Source organism: Lissotriton vulgaris, chromosome 5 (assembly GCF_964263255.1).
Source record: "Lissotriton vulgaris chromosome 5, aLisVul1.2, whole genome shotgun sequence".
Lineage (NCBI taxonomy): Eukaryota > Metazoa > Chordata > Amphibia > Caudata > Salamandridae > Lissotriton > Lissotriton vulgaris.
In genome coordinates this window covers 58,765,924-58,780,813 of record NC_141693.1, presented here as the reverse complement: position 1 = coordinate 58,780,813, position 14,890 = coordinate 58,765,924, and the positions used below count along the sequence as shown (strand labels likewise).

The 14,890-nt window shown below is 44.3% G+C and overlaps 1 protein-coding gene across 1 annotated transcript in view; it reads left to right on the top strand.

Annotated features, from left to right (window-relative positions):
* Positions 1-14,495, top strand: part of LOC147710149 (E3 ubiquitin-protein ligase TRIM39-like) — an 83,048-nt gene extending 68,553 nt beyond the window's left edge. Inside the window, exons 5-6 of the mRNA XM_086920847.1 lie at positions 4,324-4,376; positions 13,371-14,495. Of these exons, the coding sequence (XP_086776973.1) occupies positions 4,324-4,376; positions 13,371-13,879 (562 nt within the window). The 3' untranslated portion in view covers positions 13,880-14,495. The remainder of the gene's footprint in view (positions 1-4,323; positions 4,377-13,370) is intronic.
* The last annotated feature ends 395 nt before the right edge of the window (positions 14,496-14,890 follow it).

Here is a 14,890-nt window from a genome sequence, read left to right as displayed (position 1 = left end):
GAGCTTTATTCTTTCCAGCAGGGGTAAAGTTAGAGATTTCATTATCTGCTCCAGATGATTCATAAAACCTACAGGATTTGATAGTATTGTTTCTGGTTGAGCTCTACACCTCTCTTCATTATGTTGCACCTCAACAGCGATAAGCTGATCTTCACTCTTGTCCCCTTTTTGTCTAGGTGGGATGGGTATTTTTTTACGATTTCTTTTATCTTTCCCCCTAGTTTTAATTATGGGCTGTTCTTTCCTACTAGATGCTTGCTTTGTTTTTTGCCCTCTAGTTCTTTGTGGGGGACTCTCCTTGTTTCCCATATCTGTTGAGTCAGGGTCAATAATAGGATAGGGATCCAACCCCTCCACATCATTCAAATCATTAATTAAAAGAGGGGGTTCCTCGCTTATCTGTGGAGGCCGCAAGGTCGGCGTTAATGAGAGTCTACTAGCCGGAAGTAAGGATTCAATAGGGGGATTATGTTGTTGCTCGGTACTACAGTCTTTCTATCCCTGGAAAATCTGCATATGAGTCCATAAGGATGGAGTCATGGGAATATGCCGTTGTTGTAGATGTATTAATATGTTGGGTGGATAGACACATATCTGGGGGTAGTGAGAGACGTCTCTCGGTGCTCTCAATTGCAGTCACAACTACCCCTATGGTCTTTTGCAACATCCTGTCTATTGCTGTCAGACTTGGGAGTGGTGTAGTAGTATGTGTTTTCTGTCTCGAGGTAGAACGAGTGTGCATTGGAGTACTTTTACCCATATTTATATTATCACCTATAAGCACACAGGACAGACTTTACAAGTCTTTTACAATCAATGACTATGATAATGCAACAGACCTAATGCTCAACCAAGGGGGGGGGTGGCCCAGCCCTGCCTCCTCCGGCCCCAGACGGCCACAGACGGTCCCGCCCTTGTCCCGGGCTTCTCCCGCGACGCTCCCGCGACGCGGGGGATGACGCTGTTATTTATGCGCCTACTGGCGCGCTTCCCCCGTGGGCGGCTTCCGGCCGCATAGGCTGCTGGGAGATGTAGTTCAATGCACCACGGCCCCCCCTCCACACGGCGGCCGCACTCAGGTGTAATAGTTGTGAGGCGGCGGGAGGTGGGCGGACACAGCAACACAGGCAGCGGGACCAACAAAGAAGGTGAACAATGAAGCAGAACACCCCCGTCATGGCAGGTAAGGATCACGAAGGTTTGCCAGTAAATCTATTCAGCTCCCAGCTCCACCGGGGATGACGCTGTTATTTATGCGCCTCCTGGAGCGCTTCCCCCGTGAGCGGCTTGCGGCCGCATAGGCTGCCGGGAGATGTAGTTCAATGTGCCACGGCCCCCTCTCCACACGGCGGCCGCACTCATGTGTAATAGTTGTGCAGCGGCGGGAGGTGGGCGGGCACAGCAACACAGGCAGCGGGACCAACAAAGAAGGTGAACAATGAAGCAGAACACCCCCGTCATGGCAGGTAAGGATCACGAAGGTTTGCCAGTAAATCTATTTAGCTCCCCCAATTGACTCATGTAAGAATTATCTAGCTCTCCAGCCAAGAGCCTGGAATTCTTGAACTGGAAAGCATAACAGTCTCATCCAGAGCTGTTTTCATGAGATCTCGGCTCCCCTGGATACAGCTTCCGACCCTCCCTTGCAATTTCTGCAAAAGAGTTTTGGGGAAAGGAAGTGGTTTAGTGTTAAACAAGTCCATTACCTTAGGAAGAACCAGCATCTTAATGATGTTCACCCTCCCACAGATACAGAGGGGCAGATTTTCCCACCTTTGAAGGAGAGCATCTATATCACGGTGTTGTTTGAACGTGAAAGATCTTTGAAAAACAAGAGACAAGAGGCGTTTGGCAAAACAGGAACAGTTAGTTCGATTAAACGTATCAGCCAGGATAAGAGTGACAGGCACAGGGTCACATTTCAATCACTCTGTAGCAGTCTTATATAAAGTTCATTATTGGCAGGAAAATTATTCTGGCGATCCTTGTATGGTGAGGATTATAAATTGCTGCCTCTGGAGTCATAAATCATTTTAAATGGATAATCCAGGTGGGCCTCGACCTTGCATGGACACAATGCGGCCGGTGGGTAACGTGTCCAGATGTCTGGCATGGGGAGCGCCCGATTGCTGTGTTCTGATTGGCTATATGCCCATTACAAAATAATGGGGTAACCCAATAATTGCCCGAAGATCTGGGTACAATGAGGTAATGAACAAGTGGTCCTTGACTGCTTTAGAGAAGAATAATTTATAGCTTATCATGTGTGTGTTGCTTAATTAAGTCAAACACTGGTAAGACATACCAACAATGAACACAACAACATACCCTGCTATCTTGGATAGCATTTTTCAAAACGTACAGTCAATGTAAAACACAAAAGCGCCAAAGAATTGTTTAAGTCTAGTATATTTAATTTCATATACTTGAAACAGATCAAAAGGTAATTTAGGCAAAAGGAAGGTACAAAGATTGCTCAAGGGACGGGAGAAGAATGGGTGTGCTAGTGATGGGTCGGGAAAAGTGAATAGTCACTAATATTCAGAGTTTATACATTTTTAATGCTTAGGCAATGGACTGGTAAAGAGACCAGTACAGAAAGGCCTGTCCCAAACAGATTATTTATAAGATTTTTTACAGGTTTTTTGCAAATGCACAAATGCAACATCAAGCGAAGGGGATGGGATGAGATACAGGCGGTTGATGGGTCGGGTGCGTCGACATTTCGACTCGGCTTGTGCATAGAGGGTGACTTATACCTCAGCTGTGAGTCTTCTTCAGGACGAAAGGGGGGATGGGGGCAACCTAGGGGTGAAAGATCAACAGTCGGTTAATTGGCGCCTATTACCCAATCCGGGAGAGAATTGAGTGACGGTATAGTCCTGACCTAATCCTGGTGCAGGTCTTGACAGATTAATTCAAACGTCTGATGACCATGTTCTAATTAATTGACAGTTTAAAATACCGGTGAGGACTTCACAAGGTGGGCCCCCATGAGTGGATTTCAGCTCACTACTAATGGGGGAGTTCAGAATCAGAGTAACCTCATACCTTGCGTCACATTGCAGAATTGTATGCATACTAAGTTTAGTATTGGTTTTCCACAGAAAGCCCTGACAGAGCCATTAACTACTCAACCTCCAGTGGTTTACCTGAGATGCTTGTGCGGCACCAGGATTAGGTCAGTACTATACCGTCACTCTATTCTCTCCCGGATTGGGTAATAGGCGCCAATTAACCGACAGTTGATCTTTCACCCCTAGGTTGCCCCCTCTTTCGTCCTGAAGAAGTCTCGCAGTGGAGGTATACGTCACCCTCTATGCACAAGCCGAGTCGAAACGTCGACGCACCCCACCCATCCACGGCCTGTATCTCATCCCATCCCCTTCGCTTGATGTTGCATTTATGCATTTTTAAAAAACTGTAAACATTTTTATAAATAATTTGTTTGGGACAGGCCTTTCTGTACTGGTCTCTTTACCAGTCCAGTGCCTAGCATTAGAAATGTATAAACTCTGAATATTAGTGACTATTCACCTTGTCCTACCCATCACGAGCACACCCATTCTTCTCCCATCCCTTGAGCAACCTTTTGTCTAAATTAACTTTTGATCTGTTTCAAGTATATAAAATTAAATATACTGGACTTAAACAATTCTTTGACGCTTTTGTGTTTTACATTGACTGTACGTTTTGAAAAATGCTATCTTAGATAGCAGGGTATGTTGTTGTGTTCATTGTTGGTATGTCTTACCAGTGTTTGACTTAATTAAGCAACACACACATGATAAATCATAAATTACTCTTCTCTAAAGCAGTCACGGACCACTTGTTCATTACCTGATTGGCTATATGTTTCTAACTAATGCGGCATCTGAATTTGTAGTGTTTTAGGAGCACACGTAACCCCTCCAGCCATGCGCATTATTGGGGCCAATCTCCGGCTGTGTGTACTTTATATACACAAGACTCCACCAGAAGCAGATGTACCCTGTTAGTCAGCCCCCCTCTCACTGAGCTAACCGCCGCTCATAGACCCAATCTGAGGCTCTCCGTGGACTCGCATGAAGCACGCTGGTCTCACCGAGCTATCTGCCATAGAACACCCACATCCTGTCATAAGATGTTAAAGGTACTTTTGGATATCGTTAGAGCTTTGACTGTTGTGTATGAACAGTAACTCACCCTGAGCACTAGTCCGCAGGCGCTGCTCTTAATACTGAATCTTATTTCAAATACAGGTCTTATGTGATGTTCATCCTTTGTTCCTGTAGCTGTCATTGCTCTTTAATACAAAGATGATGTGTGTGTTATTTATTACAGGTGTAATAATGTGAAGATTCAGTGCCCAGAGATGGTGGTGAAGAGTTATAAAGGTAAATATCATTGTGACGATTAGCTCTGTATGTTATGGTTCATGAAAATGATGTGGTATGGTATGGTTTTATGTGGTATGGTATGGAATGGAATGTTATGTTCGTATGGTATGGGATAGGAAGGGATGAGATTGTGTATGGTATGGTATTGTATGGATTGGATGGGGTGGTGTGGCGTGCTATGGGTTGGTATCATGGTGTAATATGGTATGATGGGATGGTGTGGTGTGCTATGGAACGGTATGGCATGGAATGTTATGGTGGTATGGTATGGGGTAGGAAGGGATTAGATGCGATTGGATGGTGTGGATTGGAGTTTTATGAAATGGTATGTTATGGCGGTATGGTATGGAACGTTATGATGGGATGGTGTGATGTGATATGGGGTGGGATCATAGTAAAATATGGGATGGCATGGAATTGCACCTCAGAATTTGGCATGTAATGCATAACACATTCTGTGTTCCAGAGTGCTAGCTCCAACAGGGACCTAACACATGCTTCTGCAATGACCCAGCACATACTGACCTAGGGCATTCACCTACACTGACCTAGGGCATGCACCTACACTGACCTAACACAGGCATGTACACTGACCTAGCACATGCACCTACACAGACCTAGCACATGCACCTACACTGACCTAGCGCATGCACTTACACTGACCTAGCTCATGTACCTACACTGTTGTAGTTCGTGCACTTACCCTGAGCTACCCCATGCACCTACACTGACCTAGCGCATACTTCTAATCCAACGCATGCACCTATAGTGAGGTGGTGTATGAACCTACACTGACCTAGCACATGCACCCACGCTGGCTAGCGCATTCACCTACACTAACCTAGCGCATATATTTACTCTGATGTAGTGCATCCATCTACAATGCAGTGTAGTGTATGACTGGAACTGTATACCTTGGAGTAGATCTGTCATTCTGTACCATCAAATGCAGTGTACTGACCAGTACTGTATTCCTTCGAGTAGCTCTCTTGCTCTGTATAATCTAATATAGATTACTAACTAGTACAGTATGTCTTGGATCAATTCTGTTTTCTGTACAATCTAATGCACTGTACTGGCTATTACATTATAGCTTGGAGTAGCTCTGTACCATCTAATGCAGTGTACTGACTAGTACTGTATACTTTCTAATAACTCTCTCACGCTGTACCATGTAACGCAGTGTAGTGACTAGTACTGTATACCTTCTAATAACTCTCTTACTCTGTACCATCTAACGCAGTGTACTGACTAGTACTGTATACCTCTAGTAGCTTTCCTTCCCTGCAGCATCCATTGCGGTGTACTGATTACCACATTTTTTTCACGGCGCGAACTGCGGACGACGGTGGAGGCGGCTTGTCTTGGGGACTAGGACCTTTTGTACCATGTAAAACGCATCTACATTACTAAGATACACCGCTTTAAGATGACTAGGTGACATCTAGAAGGCAACCATAAAAAACATTTTAAAATGTGGCGTCCCCTCCACACCGATATTGAAGCATAAGCCAAACTTAGAGATACCAATAAGTCGCCTTCTGCTGCGTTCTGCTCTCTTGTATTCCCTTCAGCATACAGCTGCCTTATCCAACATTAAAAAAGAAATATAAATCTAGCCTCGTGGACCTCTACAAATCTTCAGATCCACACCCCAGGTTCAGAGATCCTATACCGTATTGTCTCTGTTCGGTCCTGATGAAGGTGGTCCCCAATGCGACATTTCCACCGAAACGCGTCGACCCTTCTTCTTCCTCTAAAATCTAAATGACTTTGGTCATTAATTGGACTACAGTTTCAACGCTATAGGAAATCCTTTTCTTTTGTTATTTCTGTGATGGGATGGATGTTTAGGAGTATGTATGTGTTGTATGTGTGGCTCTTTACCTGGTGTGCACATTTAATTGATTTTGTGTTCTACATGAATTTGAAGAATTAAGGACATATATTCACAACTTTAATGTATTGCAAAATGTTTTTCTTGTAGCCTCTGTGCAAAATGTATATATTTTTATAATGAATCTGAAAAATATGATATAAAAAAAGAAAAAAAGACTTTTTAACTGTATAAATGAAATAAAATGAGAATTTTTTTTACATTTTGTGTAGATATTGTTGGTGTATGCCCTATGTTTGAGAGGTAACTCCTATGGTATAAGTAATTATAGGTCAAGAGGGAGCCCTTTCTCTGTTGTTCCTGATTACTACTGTATACCTTTGAAGTATTTGAAGTAGCTTTGTCACACTGTGACTTCTAATAGAGTGTACTGACTAGTACAGATCACCTTCTAGCACCTCTGAGATGCACCCCAGTTGCAGAACATTTGCCCCAAGATTTCTCATCCTTTTCTACCTGAAGGACAGCTGTCGAAGCCTGGTTTATCTTTGAGAAGCAGCTTCACCGCCTTTTCTTTCCTCCTAGTTCTTGCTTCTGCTCTAACTTTGCCTCTTTAAGACTCTTATTTTCCAGTAGTGGGGAAACTGCCAGTAGTAAGGTTGGATCTAATTGTAATAAGGGTTTGCTTATCATGTCACTATTTATTCGACTGCGGTCCGTTTTGATCACTGTGAGTATCTGCCGTCTGAATTCGGTCCAGCTCCTCTCCCAGCGTGTTAACCGATTCTGTTCTGTTAGCAGTTATTTTTTAGGTCTCGCCTATGCAGCGCGCATGCGCTGATCTAGGAGGGCCTTTAGCCATCCGTCTTCACTTTTCAAGCGCTGCACTCGTGCTTGTGGCATCATCCACCTTGCGGGATCGAGCAGCGGCGTGCCACAAGCACAAGTGCAGTGCTTGAAAAGTGAAGACCTCGCGAGCATGCATGCACGCACCACTCCCGGGCTTGTTCTGTTAGTTGTTCTCTCTGTAAGCAGAGAGAAGTGTGTATATAGATTTGCCACAAGGCAGCGTTAGCAAGCGGAGAGCGGCGTGGAAACATGAGGCGGCATACAGGATCACCTCCAGCCTCTTACGGCGTGTTGCTGGGAAACCGAGTACACCGCCTGCACTCCCGGGTGAAACATTTGCACCCTTGTGTTTGTTGTGTGTGAACATCCGAAGAGTAGTGGTGCTGTCCCTCAGCACCATGACCAAGTATACAATGGCGTTGTACTACTTTGGCCGAGTTCGGGACTATTTTGGAATTTATTTACGAGCACTTTTCACAAGCGCAACTGTTTATCGTAAAGTCACTTTTCACAACCACTACCTTGCGACCGCCCACTTTTTGTGCATGCCGCTCTGCACCTTTCCTCCCTCCTCTTGTGCTACGTGTCCCTTCGTCTAATTACCGCCCCGCTTTTTGCTCCGCCATGAGACTGCCCGTAGCTCCTCTTATGTTGTTCATCCCTTCTGCCATTAGCGTACCTTGCCCTCTCCTGTGGCCCTAGCGGATCTGCTAAGCAGCCCCTCCCGTTGCTGGCTCCATTATTGCTGCCCCTGTGTGGGCTTGGTCAGGGAGGCATTTTCAAGTTGAATACAATATACACGTTCCTCATACCCCGCAGATGCACCGACCAAGATACGAGATGTCCATTAACTTGATTAGGATTCTCTAATTGTGACTGATTGGCATATGCAGCGGTAGTGCTGTGGACATCAGGCAATATTTATATATGTGATTTTCTTTTTTGCTTGTGTCACGGTGCAAGGAATTAAACCGTTATTACATCCATGTACCAGACCGAGTTCAAGACAAAGAGTCACTGTAGTTGATGCACAGCTGCTTGTTTATTGTCTCAGTTTCTGGGACACTTTAGCATCAAAGTCGGGAGCTTCTCGAGAGGATAGTTGTTCTGAATGGACAGATGACGTGGTACTCCCTTAAGTGCAGAAGTCACTTTGCAGCAATTTCCACAGCTTTATTAGTTGTCAAGATAGACTGATTCATTTGACCACACACGTCACCCCTGAGTGCCTGCGAATGTTGGTTTAGGGATCATAATGAAAGACTTGTTCAGAAGGGGTAAAGGTTCGAATCCCTGCAGTCCATTCTGATGATCAATAGCTTTGATTGCAACGATTTGACTACCAGGCATTGGCACCTTTTGCAAGTTATGCAAGCTCATACTGACCTGTTGCTGTTCACAGATTCGGCTATGGGCAGAATCATAGACATCATTACACCAAAATGGCAGGTGTACTGGAAGTGACATCACACATCCTTTGGCCTTAATGACATCACATTAGAGGACGTGTAAGACTACTACTGACTCCAAGGCATATTGAATAGTGGCACGGCTCATGGTCCTCTATGCTAATTCAGCATCATGTCAAGGGAAACAGTGATGTGGCAGTCTCCAGCTGTGATAATTGAGAACACGAAAATGGTGAAAGGACAAAAAAAACACAGAGTACTCTTTCAAGGAACTTGGTTCCTTTGTTCATGCAGTACATAATGCAGGAAATTGACGTGCAGCCCATCTCTATGTGTGGGTGTGCAACTCTGATCATGCCAATGTCCACAATTCTTCATTCTTCAGGAAGTGTCTTAGTCAAACGAAGGTGTACTCCAGACTTCCTGCTCCATCGAAGTATAGGTGATTTCACACAAGATGCATACACTTGGCGTTCCATTGGTTTCTGGAGGGAGGGAGAATGAGAGATAGGAGAGCAGTAGAGGAAACAGGTAGGAAAAGGACGGATATCCATTCTGACTACTAGTAAACCCTGCTGATAACTGTAGGGTCTAAATAAATACTGGACTCCTCCCAACGTGGGTGTGCTCCTCCCATCATTTAATTAAGATCTACTCACACATACATTTGGTACTAGTTCGGCTAGCCATGTAAACGACATAGATTCACACAGGAAAAGCTGGTAATTGTTCTCTGCATGGTTTGATCAGCTGCTACTAGTCGTTGTCTTGGCCGATTCATGGGTCTGGTCGTCGTTTTGAGTGTATCTCTACCACACATCAGTGAGCCACCTTCCGAATCATGTACAGCCCCCATCAGGAGACTTGTTACCCGGATCTCTTGCACAAGAAAACACGTGGAGTCGGTCACTTGAAAGAGAGATCTACTGAGCGGTGACCCTGGGCCCAGAGCACTGTTCAAGGCCTCGCGCATGGTCACAGATGATCTTAATGGTGATATTACATCACTATCAACATTTTTGATGATTTCACTAAAATCATGTTTGCTGACAGTGGGAATATTGCTGTTTAATTGAGTGACCATTGCAGGGACATCTACATGTTGTGGTAGTGCAACCTTCTCGCCAATTTTAATGTCCGATTATGTGTATTGGTGGAGTTTCAAAGACATCAAGCATTATCTTTAATCAGTCAAGAAATTGGTTATGAGTGACTTTTATTGACGAGTGCAAAACAGGCTTTTTTGCTCAGGCTTTATTGTTAACAGCAGCAATACATTGTTTTGATTGTTTTCCATGCTGCCTTAAACATGGATCTTGAATAAGGGAATAAACAGGGCATTTTCTAGTCAGCCTAAGACTTGCTACCGATCGTGTTTTCACACTACTGCCCCATGTTTAACAACACTGAAGGGAACATTTTCTGTCGAGGTACAGTTTTTACTGTTCATCACTGTATTTGTGTTTGAAAGAAAAGATATTAAAATAAAAGTAAATATCCCATCATTCAACACAAAATACCATTCCACATAATTACACTCATAACACACAATCTCACTCCACATAGTTCCACTGCACTCAATACCACATAATTACTTTCCGCATAATTCCACTGCACGCCATGCCACATAATTCCACTACACAAATCCACTCGACATAATTCCTCAACTAAAAATTACAAACCAACCCACATAATTCCACTACACAACACATGCATACACACACATAAAATGTGTTTTACACAGGTGAAGCACATTGCCATGTGGAGAAGTGTGGCTCACTGGTTAGAGGTGTTGTGTATGTTGTGTGGTATGTGTTGTATTCACAATTGATTTGGCTCGTATGCATTTAATTCTAAGTTGCATTCTGGTGTCCTGTTAATGTTTGAATATTTAGTATTCATGTCTGTATATTTTGTATTCATGGTGCACACAGTTGTTTGTTTTTGCTTTTGATTTGACTGGTCTGGACGGTGTGTTCTCAGTTGATGCCATGTTTTTATGAACTTTGAAAACTTAATTCTGAACCAAAAATAAAAGTTTTGCTAAATAAATGGCCTGGCCACGCAGCATTCATCGGCTGTGTGGGTTCTAATTGTAAACTAAAGCAGTCTGGCTAGCCATTTTTTCTGTTTCGCAACTGTTGAGGTCCAGGCTGGCCATATTTTTGGACCCAAAACCTTTTTGTACGCTCACTGGTTAGAGGAGGCAGACCTGGAAGCAGAGGTCAGCCCGGGACCAGGGTTCAATTCCCGGCTCGGCGGGGTCTTGAGTCCTAAAAATGTCCATGGACTCAACAATTCTCGCTCCGGTGCCTACTCGATTCACGGGTTCACGCTCTGCGAATCTGGGCAATAGCTTGCTTAATCTCCACAATGGCCCCTCGCGGTGGGATGCCTGGCTTTCACCTTGCGGATACCCTGCCGGGGTTATCTCACAGGGGAATACCAGGATGGGTTCCCTAAGCAAGCGCTTAGAAACCGCTCGGTGATTTGCGCTATATAAATTCCTGTACATTTACATTTACAATGCCATTAGCTCTAATTCAAATAAATGTGAGACCTATTGCATTTCCAATGCTTGTATTTGATTTTCCCTGTAAGATGAATGAATGAATATACAGCTACATAACAAGAGCAGCTTTATTTTTATTAAATCAATAATGCTCATAATATTTGTGCAAAAATGAACCCCTTTGTGGTCGATGCAAAAACAAATTCAGTTTGGGATGGATCCCTAAAGACACTTACTAATTCAGTGACAGCACGGCTTGTAATGCGGGTTTACCCATTGTGAATTTAAAGGCCCAAACAACAATCTTTTTTATTTTGATATCTCTATCAGTATTTCATATAAATAATATAACAGCAGTGACACGATGTCACACAAGGCCCTATTTCTTTTCTCGATAGCGCATGGTATATTCTCTTAAGGGGAGCTTGTTTGGTTATTCACATGTAAGGGACTTAAAGCTTGAGTATATCATCACTGCCATTTGCTTTCAAGGTGCCCCAGCACTGACACAAGTGCACATAACCCGGAAACATCCCACAAGGTTCGTCTTCATAGTAGACATGCGTTGCAGCATTTTTTGTTATTTCTTTTTTAATACAGATGTTCAATTATACATAATATAATCCTAATTATATATAAGCTAACAGAAATGGCAATAGCTCTTGCTAAACAGTTATAAGGTCCCAAAGGCGAGACCTATTGGCTATTCCAATGCTTGTTTTTAAAATTGGGTAGACTTGACCAGACTGACTAGCATGCGATCCACTCTTTCCCAAAATGTGACTTTTTGTAATGTGCTTTCCTAAGCCTCTTACGCTGTCTTTTAGTCGGTTGTGCGATGTCTTCAAGTGGGTCGCACCTTAATAAAGTATGGGTTACTGGTTCTCCCAGATCTATACTAGTTTTGTGAGGTGGACAAAGCAGAGAGACACCACAGCTTTCAGTCTCCTGTGGCACCTGCTAGTTAGTGACCTTTCGGCTCCACGACGCCGCTGTTCCGAAATTACTTCACTCGACTCCACTGTAACCTTTCCTAATTGTGTTGTTTTTTTGGCAAGAAACTTTATTATTTGAAGCGCAATTGTGGGAATTGGTTGGTGTGGTAATGTCCACTGTTCTTGGAGTGGTCTTTAACTGCAGCTTAATGTCGTCCAAAACAGAGTCTACAAATCTTGGGAGCGATGCCAGTTTATCTAAAACTGGACTGCAGAAACAAGCAGGAACTTGTGCCCTCTGGAATATAGAGAGCTTTTGTATTGAATAAGTCCACCTAGATGTCTGACTTACTAGACTCGTACGGTAAGGCTTCGATGACAGTTTGAAAGGAACCAAGCAAAATATCCCACGTATTGTTGTCGTTTCCTCCCCGACAAGGGAAGTGGCGGTCCAATACTTCAGCTTGTCGGGAGATGTCTGGAGACAGTGATAAGGGGGGGCAGCCAGAGGTATTCCTTCTCCCTGTATCAACACAGGCTTTGCCTGTGGCTCCACCTGTGAGTGGAAAGGTCTCATCCAATTGAGTCTTCCTCCAGAACTCGAATGGAATTCGGCAGCCCTATTAGAGAAATACCATTAGTAATTGACTGTTTTGTTCCCTGGACAGGATCCTTGCTGTCCAAGCCTGAAAGTTGAGGTTTAAAGCTGTTATCGTTGGAATTAAATGATTGGTGCACCTCAACTATCACTTGCCTAACCTTGACCTTTGTCAGGACAGTGTTTGGCTCTATTACACATTTAGCCGCCAGTGGCCCATTGGAATTAAGATACAGTCCCTCAGGAACTGTATCCAGCTCAGACTGCAAAATCCCCAAGTCATTATGACTTCAATGAGCTCAACACCTGAGTTTGGCTTCTCTCCATGGCTCGGAAGCTCCTTTTCGCCAAGTCCTCCCACCGGAAGGCAGGTTTTTTAGTTTTAATTTCTGCGGAGGTAACAGATTTTAAAGATATTTACAGAGTTTTGGTTGTTATTTCGGAAAAACCAGGTTAAAATGAACGTAGCAGGCTTGTAATCCACTTGCCTTGTTGTGATATGTAAGTAAAGCAGTCACTGGATTCTTTAAAAAAAAACAAATTTCGTCTCGATTTCCCCCTGTACTAGTTTGCTGGTAGTTTGAACCTCTGCTATAATTGAAGGAAATCCCCTTCTTGTTCAATCAATCAATCAATCAAATAAACTTTATTCGGTTTCACAAAAGTAAACTATAAAAGGTACCCCCTTCTTGTTTTGTTGTAGCCTCTGCTTGCGTGGGTTTCATTTTTTCCATCTAGCGCCGCGTGCTCCTTCCAGATGTGGTGTAAATTAATCATATGCAAAACAGAAGCAGTAATTACAGCCTTTATTTGTGTCATTAAATCTCTAATTCTGAATCTCTTCTCTGCAGTGATGGTGACTCTGGATCCTGACACGGCTCATCCTGAGCTCCTCCTGTCTGAGGGGGGGAGACGAGTGAGAGAGACGGGCACAGAACAGACCCTGCCAGACACCTGCAAGAGATTCACCTACTACCCCTGTGTGCTGGGGAGCGAGGGGTTCACCTCCGGCAGACATTACTGGGAGGTGCAGCTGCTGCAGGAGGGGGGAGCGTGGCGTGTGGGGGTCGCAGCAGAGTCTGTGAACAGGAAGGGGGGGATCACATGCTCACCTGAGAGGGGAGTCTTGGCTGTGCGGGGGTCGAAGGGTCAGTACGAGGCTCTCACCTCCCCTCTGACCCCTCTGTCCCCTCGTGAGATGCCCCTGAAGCTGGGGGTGTATCTGGACTACGAGGGGGGGCAGCTGTCCCTGTACAATGCTGACTCCATGGAGCTTCTCTATTCCTTCCCGCCGGCCCCCTTCACACAGCGGCTCTTCCCGATCTTCAGTCTCTGTGGAGCGGAGATAAGGCTGGTGTGAGAGTGACACCACCCCCCTCTCCCCCCAACTGTCATCTACCGTTAAAAGAATCTTCAAACACCAACATTCCAAAGAATCTTCTTCACAAGGACCCTCCCACCTGTTGCCATGACACCCAGAAGCCTCACGTGAAACTGACTGCTTCATATCTCTTTTCCTTGTACATTTTTTAAAACAAGGGCAGGAAATGTTTGCCGTGTGAATCATGCACCAGACATTATGTAACATATGATAAAGTCTCTGTAAAATTCAAAAATGTGTATTTCTTTGGCATGCAGAGCTGTGACATTAATATGCACATTATAGCGCTGCGCTGAGAAGTACTTATTGAAAGTGATTGTTTTTAAACATGACCCTAGAAACCATTCCTGCCCCGGCCAATAACGATATTATTAAATACCTCAGACGCAAGACAGTTGTCACGTGAACCCTGTATGTAAACCAGATTCAGGACGGCTTTAGGACAGTGCGACCGGTGCAGCCGCACCTGCGCTAACCTGGGAGCGGTGCTGTGTGCAGAAAAACTTTAGGTTTTAAAAGCACCTGCTGCTTCCTTGTCTGTCCAGCAGGTTTCAGGCAACAATAAAAATGTCAAGATGACGCAGGTGAATAATGTTTCTGCTGGAGAGAGATCGAAGTTTTGTCTTGTCACAGTTTCAACTCATCCTTAAGTAGCGCAGAGGGTTAATATGCCGGCTGCAAAGAACGTGTACATGCAGAACACAGAACGGTAATCCTCATTGGTTTGTGTAAAATTTCCTGTAGACTGATTTACACATATAAGATTCATTGCCTCTGTTAATGTGTGTTTGTTGTAAATTGCTCTGACACCTACGAGTTGGCATGAGTAGCGCTATAAAACAAAAGACATGCGTATGAGAGAGGGACTGTACAGAGATGGGTGCCACTGTTGGAAGGTGGGGGTGAGGGAATATTTGGAATTGGCGGTCATGGGCGGAGGGGCGCAAATAAATATTGTCGCACCTGGCGCCTCTAACTCTAAAGCCGGGT